The sequence below is a fragment of the Lottia gigantea genome, assembly GCF_000327385.1.
Source record: "Lottia gigantea unplaced genomic scaffold LOTGIsca_20, whole genome shotgun sequence".
NCBI classification, from domain to species: domain Eukaryota; kingdom Metazoa; phylum Mollusca; class Gastropoda; family Lottiidae; genus Lottia; species Lottia gigantea.
Genome location: NW_008708401.1, coordinates 2,895,328 through 2,910,678, shown reverse-complemented (window position 1 = coordinate 2,910,678; position 15,351 = coordinate 2,895,328). Strand labels below are relative to the sequence as shown.

General features: G+C 31.4%; 2 protein-coding genes across 2 annotated transcripts; one reads left to right on the top strand and one right to left on the bottom strand.

Annotated features, from left to right (window-relative positions):
- Positions 1-3,485: 3,485 nt before the first annotated feature.
- Positions 3,486-7,814, top strand: LOTGIDRAFT_114795 (hypothetical protein; the record flags this gene model as incomplete). Its single annotated transcript, XM_009053798.1, has 11 exons — positions 3,486-3,616; positions 3,972-4,092; positions 4,214-4,330; positions 4,526-4,677; positions 5,102-5,343; positions 5,553-5,641; positions 5,851-6,045; positions 6,394-6,544; positions 6,894-7,032; positions 7,326-7,419; positions 7,713-7,814. Coding segments are annotated over 11 exons (1,533 nt in total), but the record flags the coding sequence as incomplete, so codon positions are not given.
- A 4,295-nt stretch (positions 7,815-12,109) lies between these two features.
- Positions 12,110-15,272, bottom strand: LOTGIDRAFT_206284 (hypothetical protein; the record flags this gene model as incomplete). Its single annotated transcript, XM_009053797.1, has 6 exons — positions 12,110-13,213; positions 13,366-13,451; positions 13,699-13,783; positions 14,088-14,288; positions 14,524-14,653; positions 15,145-15,272. The coding sequence occupies 6 exons, from the start codon at positions 15,270-15,272 to the stop codon at positions 13,085-13,087; spliced, it is 759 nt and encodes a 252-aa protein (XP_009052045.1). The 3' UTR covers positions 12,110-13,084.
- Between the last annotated feature and the right edge of the window lie 79 nt (positions 15,273-15,351).

Here is a 15,351-nt window from a genome sequence, read left to right as displayed (position 1 = left end):
ATGTTAGACCAATCTCTGACTGCTTTAAGATGTTCAATTTTCTCTTGTACAAGTGCAAAGTTTTTTGCTGTGAGCATAACTTGGTCCAAGATAATTATGTATTCATAGTTTCCATTTGAATAGAATGTTATTTTGTTTTTTCAGGTGCCAAAGACTTTGATGAATCCTGATTATGAGCCAAGAGAAAGAAATTCAATGAGTTCATTAAGAGGACCAGAGAATAATGGAAACTATGCCCACATTGGAAGAACAGCTTCACCTCATGGAGCTACCACACCCACCAGGTTTACAAACCCTCTCATGTCTAATTATAATAACGTAGGTGGGGGAGCTTCGCCACGCTATACTGACTCACCTAGTCCTAGCTTGGATTCTAGAGACTTTCGTCATCAGCAGCAATTAGAGCCTGTAAATCACTATGATACAATTGGTGGAAGGTACATAGCTTATATTAATTACTAATATACTTCATCTAGTCTCACTGAATACACAGATGTCTTTTGGGCCTCTATCAGATACAGGAATTGCTGCATGATAGTTGACAAAATTTATGATTTTGTGTTGTATTTGTCAATCCTTAATTGTGAATTTTTAAAGCAGTTGGACTGTTTTTTGGGCCTTAAGAAATAATGTTTTTAGACCATCATTTTGGCAGTTGTTTCAAAATTTATGCTACCTTATTTGAAATGATAGGGCTTGCATAATAATGATTGATGCCATGAATTTATTACTGTAGTCTTGCATTCTCTTTGGACCAATAGTCACTTTTTCTACTTTTCAAAAGCTAGAAACAAGCTCGTCATCGAAGTCATATCTTAGGTTCACAGAGAATTCTGAAAGTACATTGTATTGAACTCTGATATTCTGTGATTATTGTTAGTAAAAATTAAGTGAGATTTGGATTATAGCTTGCATTTGAACATATATTGTATTGTAACATACTAATCAGTAGTAAAACTGGTACAATTACTAGTATTAGTTACTCAGTGATTCATTTTATAGAGTATCAAACAAAATATTTGTCTGTTTAAAATTGTGTCTTGGAAAATATTTGATGATACCAGCTTTGTAGCTTTAGAGATAGATTAAGCTTTTATCTTGCAAGAAAGAAGTACTATTTGATTCCATTAGATAATGCATAGCTTGTTAATAGATAGTGCATAGCTGGTAATACTGCATAGCTTGTTACTAGATACTGCATATTTAGTGTTCAGAGAAAGAAATTGTATAATAATTGGCAAACTTTTGGCTTGAATTTTTTTGGTTTGAAACTAAAATAGGTATTAATTTACTATTTAGAGACTTGCTTTTTAATTGAAATCACTTACTTCTAGTTCAAAATTAATTCCCATGATTTACTGTGTCACAAATAATATTTTTTTTGCCTTACATTCTTGTAGATTTCATGCCTTGATGATTATATTATAAATGTCTTTGCAAGCTTGAAAATTATCTTTGTCAAGTTTTTTCTTAAAAGCTAGCTTTTGTAATTTGTCAAGCATAGCTAATATTGAAGATAAGTGTTTTTAGGATAAACTGTTTATGAATTATGACATTGAAATATATATTTACTAATTTCAAAAAGACATAGTGAAGCACAACCAAATATGTTTCCAATGATTTTTTTTCAGAGATCCTTCATATCCAGGAAGTAGGAACAGTTATCAAGCACCTTCTGACCATGGTGGTCAAGCATATCATCCTCCTGGACATGATGATTATGGAAATTATAGTGACCACATTCCTTCCCAATCTCCTTATATGGATGATCGTTATCGTGATTCACCTGTTAGTGATCCTTATATTCGTGCTGGTGATGTTGATCGCTATGGAAATGAAACACCAACACAAAGACAATACAATGATCCAAATTATGCTGATCGCCCGGACTTAAATGGACCTGAAGATCCATATTTTAATGGTCCAGGAAGACCACCTTATCCAGAAGTGGAAGAACAAAGTAATGGATATCCTGGTGAAAGAAATAGTTATCAAGACCCTCATTATGATCCTTACAGTGGTCATGACAACCAAGGTGAACCACGTGAACGTAACAGTTATCAGTCTCACGATAATTCCCCGTATGTGACGAATCCTAATTATGCAGACACTGACCTTGATGGTCCAGATTATAGAGGACCTAAACATAATCCTTATAATGATATGGAGGATCCACGAACTCGAGCTAGTTACTCATCTAATAAACCAGAAGACCCTTATCAACGTCCAGAACAATATAATGCTACTTCACCTCGTGATGATCCTGATTCTATCAGACGCTTTGAAGGATTACCTCCCCTGAGATCTGACCCATTTGCCGATGATCCATTTCGGGATGGTGGTGGTAGTGAAGCTAGTTATAATCGTGGATTACGTGCACTAGATGAAGATCCATATTATAGAGGATCATCTCCTCTGCATGGTAAGATATCATTGATTTATGCTACAAACATTACTGAAAGAATTCAATATAAAAAAATGTTGATTCATAGAGAAAGTTTGTTTTCAACAATATTTTGTTACTACTTAACACAATATAAAAACATACAACAATATAACTATCCACTTTCACAGCATGTACAAATCTTTCATCCAAAGAAAGTTTATGATTATTACCTTTTATTAATTGTTCCTCCTGTACATGCATGAAACATATTGAGGCCAGTTTAAAGAGATCTCCTGTACAAAATTTCAAGGTCAATAACCAATCAATTTTAGAAAGAAAGGCAAAGTTTGCACCAGATTGACACATCAAAATCTGTACAAATTGACCATTTATATTTATGTGTGTTAGGCTAGATCTTCTATTCAAGATTTCAACTTCCAGTCAATTTAACGTATCAAAAGCTGTACCATACAAATGGTCAAATGACATTTCATGTGTTTTCAGTACCAGGTGATGATCATCTACCACCATATGAAGAACAACCTTACAATACCAGTCATCATGATCCTGATCATTATAATGATCATGATTTACCCCAATATAATGATTATGTTGATAACCCTGATGATTACCCAGGTGAACAACCATATTACCCAGAAACCAGAGAAGATGTGAACAGATTACAGGCACCAGTAAATAATGATTATAATTATTCTGATGGCAGACGTACACCCAGTGATAGTGGTAGACCAGGTAATAACACTACAGACTTTTCTGATTTCTGGACTAATATTTTCAGCATCAGACTCCATCTTCTAATTTTGTTATTTATACACCTGGACCCTGTTCCTCAAAAACTCATCTGGTGAGATTTTGTCATAAGGGTGGAATTCTAAAGTGAGAAATACTGACTTAAAACAAACAGGGCCAAGCTTTTTCACTATCTTAAATCTGTTCAGCATTTAGACTCTTTAGAATCTTTCTGAACTTGATATTTTGGTTGTAGGAAATACTTTGATATGTCAAAAGAACAATTTTAGCTGGGAAAATTAGTTAAGCTAAAATTTCATGGTCACATCATTTAATTCCAGGATTTCCAAAATGGCGTAATCCTGATTTACAAGAAGTGATAGATTATTTACTTGATGATGATGATGATGTTAAGGCACATGCTGCAGCTTATTTACAACATCTATGTTTTATGGATGATGATATGAAGGCCAAAACAAGGTAAGCTAAGCTAAAAAGACATTGTATTGACCACAGGTATTTGGTCAGAAAACTCAAGTAGTCAATTGAGAGCAATTTTCAGAACAAACATTTTTCATAAGGCATCTGTTTAATACTGCAACCAGGAAAAATCCCCTGTATTTGTTAAAGAAGTTGAAATAAATGTGTTTTTTTTCTCTATGCTTTCACTTAAAAATGCCATTACCGGTATATATCTTCAAATATTTCCCAGTTATCTGCCTTGAATTTTTGCTGATACCTCTCTTGATGAATTTGATCAACAGTGATAACATTGTTGAACTTAACTGTTTATTGGTTTTTATCATGTAATTTAATGTAATATATTTGATTGTAGAGGGTTAGGTGGAATACAGCCATTAGTTAAATTATTAAGTAATGATTTCCCTGAAGTTCATCGAAATGCTTGTGGTGCTCTACAGAATTTATCTTATGGTAAAGCTAATAATGAAAATAAGGTTAGTTTAATATTCTATACCTAATATGGATTGGATTGCTTATTGTATTTTTGACTGTATAGAAAATCTGTGCAACATAAACACAATAATTACTCATTAATTGTAATATTTATGTTTGTAGAAAGCAATACGAGCCTATAATGGTATACCAGAATTAATCAGGTTGTTACGTAAAACTCAAGATGAAGATGTCAAAGAATCAGTTACAGGAATATTATGGAATTTATCTTCTTGTGAGGTAAAAATTTGCTATAGAATAATTGGGTTTTTTTTTTCAAAACTATACTCTCTATGCATGATCTAACAAAATTTTATGAACATGTGAGGGTCATTCACAGAAAATAAACGTATCTTATATTTGTTAAATTTTGTATCTATAATTAATTACAGAACTTGACAATAATTTGTCAATAAAATTATTTAATATTTTTAGGATTTAAAGATGCCAATAATAGATGATGGTCTAGCTGTATTAGTAAATGTAGTTATTATACCAGGTTCAGGATATGATAGAGTTGGCTCTACACCATATAAAGATCATGAACAATGGACAACTGTATTTAGAAATGGTACTGGTGTCATTAGGTAAGGAATATCTTACTCCAGTATGACTCTTTGAATTATTAGTTAAAGGAAACTTAACTTCAAGCAGGGACTGCCTTTCCTACTAAAAACAACTACCATGTGGGTATAGTGGGCAGTTTTTTACTCAAAAGGGCTTGTCCAACTAGAGGTGTAGATTACAGACAGTGACAAGATTTTCAAAATATTTTCACCCATTTTTTTGTAAGTGAATTGCTGATGGCAGAAGGTTATGACATGTAAGACCCTGCAAGACAAAGTCCCATTTATCTTACAAAATTTTTTCCTGTTAATAAATATGTCTATTGTGTTAATCTTTGAAATACATACAGCAGATCTTACAAATGTAGAAAATGATCATGCTAACATACATGAAATGAAAGATGATGCAATTATAGGGTTCATAATATATATTTTATTTCTCTAGAAATGTGAGTTCTGCTGGTTATGAATCAAGAAAGAGGTTACGTGAATGTCGTGGTTTAGTTAATTCATTGATCCATACATTAAAACAAGCTGCTGATACAATGGATTTAGATAATAAACCAATAGAAAATGTTGTCTGTACTTTACGGAATCTATCATACAGAATACAAGAAATTCAAGATCGTGACTTCTATAAGAAACGCTATAATACATTACAAAGAATGTCACGTGATACTGATAAAGGTAATGACACCACTTATTTTCTTTCAAACTATTGTCTAAAATCTGACTTAAGTTTTTCTAAGAAAATTTTATGCTTTTGGTATGGGTTTAAGATATGAAATCATCATTAGGTCATGTGGTTTGAAAATGGGAATGAATTCTAAATTCTAGATATTTTAACTCATTTTAGTTGTGAAAGAAATGTATCTTAATGTTTATTTCTATTGTAGGTGAAAATTCTGGGTGTTTTGGTGGTGGAGTTGGTAAAAAGAAAGGTCAACAGAAAGGAGATAATAAAAATAGCCCCGCACAGAACACAGTGTAAGTTGTTGAATTAACAACTTTCATTCATGAATCAATTTAAAGTTCTAGAATTCTAGAATTGTCAACTTTTCATTTGTGAACATTCAACTTCTCATTTTTGAATCGACAATCCCTCATGCTTGAATTTGTCAATTCATCATTCTTTAATTGTCAACTTATTCTTGAATCATTAACTTATCATTCATTGAACTATGTAAATATTAGATAAATAAGAATATATCATTTTGTAATTATAGAAATATGAATACCAAACTTCCAGCTATAGCCAATGAATATAAAGCATTATGGGGCATAGAAGTTATACAGAAATATCTAATTTTAATCAAAAATACTTCCAATCCTATTACATTAGAGGCTGGAGCTGGTGCTATTCAGAATTTAGTAGCCTGTGATTGGGCAGTAAGTATATTTCTTTTGAATAGGAAGAGGCATCAATTGAAGGATGTCAACTGCTTATATATAATTTCAGCAAATCTACTGGCAATCATTGATCTGATGAAATTGCTATGTATCTCATGTTCCAGCCTTTTATGCTACTGGGTCAAGATTCCACAGATCTCATTAAAAGAAGAATCATGGATTGTGATGGTAGTAACCTGCAGAAATGCACAATGCTAAATAACTGTATTGGCAGTTTTATCAGATTATCATTTTGTTCATAATAAATGTAGTTTATGGAAAATTTGATTTCCTGACTATTCATTGTTTAACAGTAATTGTAATATACATTAAATATATTTATTATAGCCTGCAGTAGAAATTCGAGGTAATGTACGTAAAGAGAAAGGTTTACCACATCTTGTAGATTTATTAGCTTTTGAAAATGATCGAGTGGTGTGTGCAGCAGCAACAGCATTACGTAACCTAGCTATAGATGATAGAAATAAAGAATTGGTCGGTAAGTATAGTTGGTAGTTTTTTACTTATTTATTGTAGTGAAATATCGATCAGTAACAATCAGTTTACTTTACATGAAATAATTAACCCAAAATTGCTCAATTTGGGAGCTAAAAAGCCACATGTCTTACCTCAAGATTGTTTTGTTCTTCAACCCAGATTGATTCCAGATAAATAAAGAATTTGATTTTTACACTAACTATATAGTAAGCAAAATCAAAAGTTAAATTGTTGAAATAGTTTTTTGCATTAACGTGATAACAATAACTTAAGCCTCATGTCCTATCATATATTTGGTTAGATCATGATTGTAGGTAATACTATAATACCATTATAACATTATATTACAGGTAAATATGCTATGAGACAGCTAGTTAGTAAATTACCACAAGATACCAGACATTCAGAATTAGTACCACCAGATGATACTTTATGTGCTGTTATTGCTACACTATACGAAGTTGTTAAAACTAATCAGGATTTTGCATCGTAAGTAACCAAATTTAATTTTTTTTTTCAGTATGTAGTAAATGATCAGTGCATTACAGATTCTTTTGTTTTGTTGTTTGTTTTCAAATACTCCCCCAGATAAGAAAAATTAATGAGGTCTTTGCATATGAAAGTGGGCCGAGAACCAGTTCTAAACCTTTGCCAACAACAATGTATTCTTTCAAAGAAAAGTGCCTCAACTGAATACAGGGCAGTTAAGCCATATACTGAAACATGAGTAACATTGTATCATGTTACTGAAAATTTTGCAAAGAGTTCATTTTCTATTTCAGATCATTTTTAGAAGAAAAAGGTGTTGCTCGTCTCATGTCTATAACTATGTCTGAAGGAAAATATCTTGCCAGGACAATAAAATATGCATCAACTGTAAGTACAACTCATAAAAATTATTTAATTATTATAATTTAAAAACTTTAGTAACAAACACAGGAAATCGAAAACCTTTTCTTAAGGTAGAGGACTAGGATGGATGCTGTTCTTTGGATGACCTTATATATAGGCTATCACCTGGATTATGATTATATCATGATATTTTAATCAATATTTGTTCAGATCAATATTACACTGTGTATTTGATAGGAAAGTGTAAACTAAAATCAATTGAATTAATATAGTTGTTTACTAATGTTCGATAATGTTATTTTTTTTTTTCTTTGTAGGTTTTACGTACTATGTGGCAGTTTAAAGCCTTACATAATCAATATGCTAGATTAGGACATAAAGAAAGTAATTTCCTCTCAGCTTCAGCTATACCTAGGTAAGAATATCTTTCTTGTAGTTAGTATGTGAAGTTTACCATCACTGTCCAGGGTATTTTTTCTGTGTAAAGACTGTTTAAACCCTGTTATGCTATACAGATCTATGAAATAAGATTTGCTAGCTTGGCTTATTTCCTTTTCCATCAACGCATTCCTTCATTCAGGAGAAAAGAATCTTGATATTAAAATGATAATCAAGGCCTCATGTGTTAAAGGCTGTGCACATTAAAGATTGCTCAACATCAACTAGAAAAAGAGCGGGCTACTGTGGCTATCCTGCCAAAATTACACTCAGTGCACACTGCATGATCTTGACTATCTCATATGCTCAGGAACAAGAGCAGATAAATAGTACAGATATCATTTCATTTGGATTGAATTTTTTAGAGCTGAAGGTAAAAGTTATCATCAATCATCAATGAGTACATTAAAGAGTCCAGGAAGTAGTAATCATACCACACCATATAATACGTTAAGTCGACCAATCTCTGCTCAAGGTTACGATGATAATACACTTTCTCGTGGTCCAATGTATAAACGTCCACCACCCAATAATAATTCCTTTTATAATGATGGTTATAATTCAATGACTAATAGCAATTCAGCTAGAATCGGCCAGGTATGTATTGTTTTGAAATTTGAATTGACAGACCAAGAAATTCAATAACAGAGAGATCAATTTAAGTGGTTTGCTGTGTGAGAGTGTAAATGACCACTTTTATGAATTAAAATCAATCTGCAAATCTAATCAAATTGAGATTTATATTAATTCTAAAATTATTAGATGATTTTTGTTCACTCAAATAGAATACTCTGAAATAATTTTTTTTTAAATGTTTTTTGTTCTGTTTTTAGCCTGGTGATATACCTATGTCAGATCTTGGTCCAAGTCCAGGTTATGGTACTATTGATGAACCAAGACAACGTAGTAAAACACCAGTTGGTGGTGTTCCTTTATTCCCTAATTTACCACCGGTAAGTAATGATTATTACAATGCAATGAATCTGAATACTGAAAATAATTAGATCGTTTGTCTCAGAAAGTGAATGCTTTCAAATTTGTTTCTTCCATTTCAAATTAATTTCTGAAAATTCTCATCACCTCTGACAAGGTGATAGTTAGATTGTGGTGACAATGGATGAAATTTTATATTCCCAAGGATCCCGTATATCAGATGGTCCTTGCCAAAATTGTTAGCATTGATCTTTTCTGAAGTATTTGTGCACCTTATTGATTGTTCCAGGGCTAACAGACTGTCACATGTTTAACATTTTCTATTTTATTCTTCAGAGTTCTTCCCCTCATGATGGGAGACATAATTACAGTTCCAATCCAGAACCATTGTATGCACAAGTTAATAAAGGTAACAGACGACGCCAAGATGACTATTCTCATTCCAATGAACTAATGTTAGAAGCTGATGGGGGAGGAGGAGAAGGTGCTGGGGGTGCCGACTCCTGGGTGTGATTTATCAATTGGAAGAAGAAAGATATCATTTAAATCGTTCATAGACCTTTTTAAAGGCAGCCATGTGTTTTGTTGGTACTTGTTATGTTTTCTAAGATACATGCTTTGGATGTAATCCTGACTCTAGAAAGAACAGAGAGTGAAAATAGTTTTAGTGAAATATACTTGTGAATATTAAGTTAGTGATTTTATGGAGAAAAGTTGAAACAGACTATAGAATTCAATTGTTGTGAATATAAAAGACAAGTTTTATGAAACAGACTATATGTGAATATTAACAAAAGTGATTTTCTAGATTATTTATAGTTATAAATTAGTTTTTGTATAAACTTTGGAACATTCTGTGTTGTGATATTTATAACATAACTTGAGAAAAACAATTTACACCATCTTGTACAATTTTATAAATATTCTCAGATGCAATTTTAAGCCTAATTCAAGTGCTAGCTTTACTTAAAATCTGAAGGGATCTAGTTGTCGAATTAGGTGTGTTACTAATTTAAAGAGCACAATTGTTTGATTAGCTTAAGTTGAGCCTTGTTATATGTAAAATGAATTCAATGAAACTAACCCTTTAAGAAATTCATTGATGTGAATAGGTTTTTATGTTGAAAAAAAAGATATTATAATTCATGACTATGAACAATATATAATTTTTTCTCTTCACAAACCAAAGGTTCATGATTTTGGGACTTTCAATGATATATATGAATTGTATTAATAATGGGTTTTTTTAACATGATCTTGTTCATATCAATACATATATGTATGATATTATGTTGTGATCATGCATAATAAATATCTCAAAACCATCAAATTAAAATCACAATAACTTCATTGTAAATAAATTAACCAAAATTTTGAAACTGACTGACCTTATCTGGCCTTTTATAATTATTTTTGGCAGCATTTGGTCAGAAAGATAATGCTATATTCTGTCATGAGTCATATTCACATTATACCTATTTCTTAAATTTCATCAAAAATATGTTTAAGTTTCGCATATTGTTTATACAGTGAAGCTTGTCTTTCTGACTATATATAGCAAACCACCATCTATCAAAAGGAAAATACACTTATGGCAAGTGAAGATCATACTGCTTCTAATTCTACTTTCATCCATTATCAGGTCAAAATTCTGTGTATCAAAATTTGAAGCATTTTCTCCTAAAATACAGTGCTGATTGCAGTTCAGTGGACTATCAAACTCATTCTATTCCAAATTTCAATATGCACACATCGGACAGTGCTAGTAAAGTGTTTATTATGTAAATTTATTTTTTAATAGAAAAATTAGATTACAAATCATTCAATGTTTTATTTTTATATAATTTGATGATACACCGTCTTTTTTCTAATGTTTTTTTTGGTCTATGTTTTTTCATGATACCTTATCATAAATTTTAAAAATCTGGATCTTGTTACTGTATATTCAATTATTAAAAAGATCTTAAAAAGGTAATTATTTCATTGATTCAAAATTAAAATATTGAAATATTCCTTTTTTGTTTCATAATATTTAGATTTATTTTTCAAAATCAATATATCTTGAAAGACAAGTTATTAATAAGATCTATATCTAAAATCAATATCTATCTTTAAAGACAAGTTATTAATTAGATCTATATCTGATATCAATATCTATCTTTAAAGACAAGTTATTAATTAGATCTTTAAAGACAAGTTAATATTTAAATCTATGTTTAAAATCAAGACACTTGGATGATTAAATCAGATCTTTAGGTAATTTATTACGGTACTGTAACAGTTTAATTATCTTGCAAATATTCATGCAATGGTCAGTTATTTCCCTTTTGTAAACTGACAGAAAACATTAAGCAGAAGTCGTTCTTCTGAAAGAGATCATTTAAGGATTGTTTTGTATCATAATAAAAAGATATCTAAACTAATATCTGTTGTTATTAATCCAGATTTCTGATTACTATAATAGTTTACCAGCTTATCAGTCAGATGATTTGACAATTGTAATTTTGTGGCAGAAAAACTGCATGTAAACAACCATAAGCCATGTCCCATGTTTTAACTGTTTTAGAAAATCATTGACCTTTAAAATTTTTTAAGTAAGGAAAGTCAGATATATTGTAAATAGAAAATTAAAGACAGACTTATCTGTTTTCCACAGATATGAGTCTTATTCTTTATAGAAATCAAGATTTGGCCTTGATTACTCTTACTCTGAATCATCTTGGTATGTTATAAGACTATTCTCCTATAGAAATGGAATGAAATTAATGGAGTTTTACGTCCTACTTTTCTGCACCTTGTGAGCTAATAAAGACGGGCAGGGTGCCATGAAGGAAATTTTGCCAGGACAGCGGCATTAGCCAGCTCTATTCAATTTCTCTTTTTTTGTCTAGGGATCTTTAACGTGCACAGTCTGTAGCACACGGGGCCTCGGTTTATTGTCCCATCCGAATGACTAGACACTTTTTCCATGTCAGCCCCTCTTACCTGCATCACTGACGGGGAAACCGGGTTGAATAATCCGAAGGTATTATCTCGACCTATGCCGTGATTGAACTCTGGACCTTCAGGAGAAGCACTTGTCTTGGTCACAAGTAGAGAATATGGATTTCACCATTAATAGAAATCAATTTGTTTAGAAATTAATAACGTCTGGGTAGGGTTAAAAGATAAATAAATAATTCAATTATGCAAAGCGATTGCTTCAGGAAGTTAATGAACTGGGATCTAATCTGCCATGGACAAGAACAATATTAGATTTTTTTCTTGTGTAAGCATTTACCAAACTTTGGAATAGATGTTCAGAAATTCATCTTGGAGTTTTTCTATAAAAAGCATATGAAATCACTAAGGCATTTATATTTAATGTAAATTTTAAGAATATTAATTACAAATAAAAAATATTATAACTAACAAGTAACAGTAATTGAAGGCAATACAATTAGAGTGCAGAATGTAAAAGATTTAAACAAAACTGAACAATTGCTTAAGCTGTATCCACTACTTTTAATGTAAAAAAAATTTCAAGGGCAACAAGAAGACATCCACATTTACAGATAACAAAAAACAGTATTCCAGCATATTTTTTCTTGCATTATGCATACTGAATGTCTTGAACACAAACCATATATAAAAATTTGTGTACATTGCTTTGGACGAAAGATTTATTATAGCACTCTTATTATGAAATAGGTGTATATAAGTTTGAAAATCAGAAAGGCTCATCTATAGACCTTATTCACGCATCAGCCATATTGAATCCAGAACAAGGCTCATAGCGCAAACCTTGAAAAGGTAACGTTATGTCACTGAATAAAATCTCCCCTTTGACATCTTCAAAGCCACCTTCTTCAATCCCACTAACTCGAAATTAGTCATATTTTACATCATTAAATTTGGAATTGATTCAGTTATTTAATGATACTTACATATGAATTTTACCTTCAAACATTTCTAAGAAATGGCAGTTTTAAGCCCATATTCTTGCTGTTTAGCGAGTGTTTAATGACTCAAAATTGGCTATTCATTCATGTGACGTTGCCATCTTGTCAATCAATGGATGTAATAATTTGCGTTATGAACCTTGCTTTCAGTGTCTCAAAAACAAGGCATGAATAAGATCTATACTCAATTTTGATTGAATGAAAAAAAAGATAAAATAGCATGCATATTTATAACCAGAAGGCTATTCTTTTACCAATTTGTTAACAAGTTAGTATTAATTCTTGATTGATTCTTTCTAAGTATTGCTGTCTTCATTCTGACTCCAAACTGTTATTATAATTAAACGAAATCAACAGAAGAATAAAACTAACAGAGATCATCCTAGTTTCTCGTCACCTTCTTCTACATTTTTTAAATTCAATATTTCAAATGAACCTTTACCCTTAGTATCATGTTTGACGATTTCATCTATTTCTCTATAACATCCTGGGTCTATTAATACAACCTAATAAAAAAGAAAAATTTGACTCATCATAATACGAATTCAGATTAAAAAAAACCTGCACATTATAAGCAAAGGTATTTCAGAGCAAGTGCTGGTATAGTAATTAGCAGTTCTTTTTTAAAGGAGTTTTTGAACGTATTCAATAAGCTTACCATTTGAAGATCTTCATCAAAACTATCTTCTTCAACTTGACTAGCTATCTTTCTTATTTTCTCTCTTAATTTTTTACCATCTTTTGCTGAAATTTTTGATATATCTCCATGGTTACTGTTGACTAACAACTGATATTTAAGCAATGAGTGGTATATCCCTCAACAGAAACTGACTTGCTTAAGAAAGGTCATTGCAGTAGTTTATTTAAATCATTTTAAATAGTTGGCCATAGAACTCCCTCAGAGGGTTTCCTGGATATCTTTGAAATTTTTTCGTTTGCTTTTTTTTTTGTCTTCCAATTCTTTGCCACATAAAAAATAACTTTTACCGACCTGGTGCAACAACTCTTATTCTCATTTCTGCTCTTTGTATATTAATAACTTCTTTTTCATTAAATTGTTTGATTACTTCTAATGCCTATAATACAATACAAAGATTCACATAAAAATATCTTTCGGCACAATTTCTTATTTTGTCAGCAATATAAAGGATTACCAATAGTAACATATGAAGTCTTGTAAATAAGATTTAAACCAAGAGTCTTTGCACTGCAGAATGATCAGAATTCTTGTTTTTGACTTTTCAATATCTGTTTTCCTTTCCTGTTCAACAAGTTTCTTTACTAACTATAGGCATCTACATATAAATTATTGAACCCCTTGTCAAAACCAGCTGTACTGTGGACATTATATATCATAATCAGGAGAAGCAGACAACTAACCTGCTGTTTTGAGTTCTTATTTGGTTTCACTGAGAAATGTAAATCCTTCATAGCTTTTTCTATCATTGTAACAGGATAGGGTCTATTGGTGTCAGGATTAACACATTTATCTGATACAACTGTAGCTATATCACGAAACATTGACTCAGCATTGGCCTGCCGCTCTTTTTCTGATACTTGTAATTCACCTTTAGCCAAAATCTGAAATGTGAAGAAATTATGTAGATATTTAGCAAAGATCATAACTTAGATTCATGAGGATCCTTTCAACCAATTTGCCGTTGGTCAAATCATTTGGCATTGATTTTTCTCACATTTCATGTACCAATTTGCAGCTGGGTTCACTGGAATTAGGGGAGATATGACTTGTCCAACACCAGTTCATTTAAAAAAAAATGAAAATGCATTTGACAAATCAGTTAAAGAAATGTTATACCTTTAAACATATTTCTGAATGATTATCAGTTTCAAAAATTTTCTTTAAATCTGCAGTCTTTGCAACTTCACCTTTCGAAACATTGGTGAAAACTGTATGTGTCTGTAAAACTTCATCTATATCTGTCTCTCTAAAATATATGAAAAAAAAAAAGATAATCTATAAATTACAGTGTCTTCTTGTTTGATTTATTGTTTGGTATTCTCTCTCTTAAATGTTAAATTGGAAAGGTCTCAGGCTTAACTTAAAGACCTAAGTAAACACACTAATTAAAAACAAAAACAAACATCTAGAAAATAGGTAAAGCATTGTGATTGTGAGATATACCCATCCATAGTTCTTAAAACCAGTTCTATTAGAATAGATACCTATCATGGTCACACTCACAGAGTAGGCCTTACTTTAAATAGTAAATCAGAGGAGACTAGCGGCAAGGGTCAGTGAATATCTGATAGTAGTAAGTAGGCCAAATAGGCCAAGAGATTTAAGGATGTACAACTGTATATGTGTGAAAATTATCATCAAGAGCTTAAATCAAAAAAACCAAAATTGGTAAACATGTTTTGAGGTAAAAGTAGGGTAAATAGTCAGTAGGCCTTACCTTGACCCTGTACTACTTACACTTTATTTCTCCAGCTTGTGACTTTATTTGGATAACAGGCGATCTCAAATCTTTTGCCACCCTTCTTCAATCTTATTACAGCAATATTGGTTAAACGCTTTTGACCAGTGGGTTGTTTCAAGGCCATTGTTTAAGATTTTGGTTTTAAATCCGACCTAGCGTGAAATAATAATAAAAATACGATACCAAATCTGGACCGGAAGTAA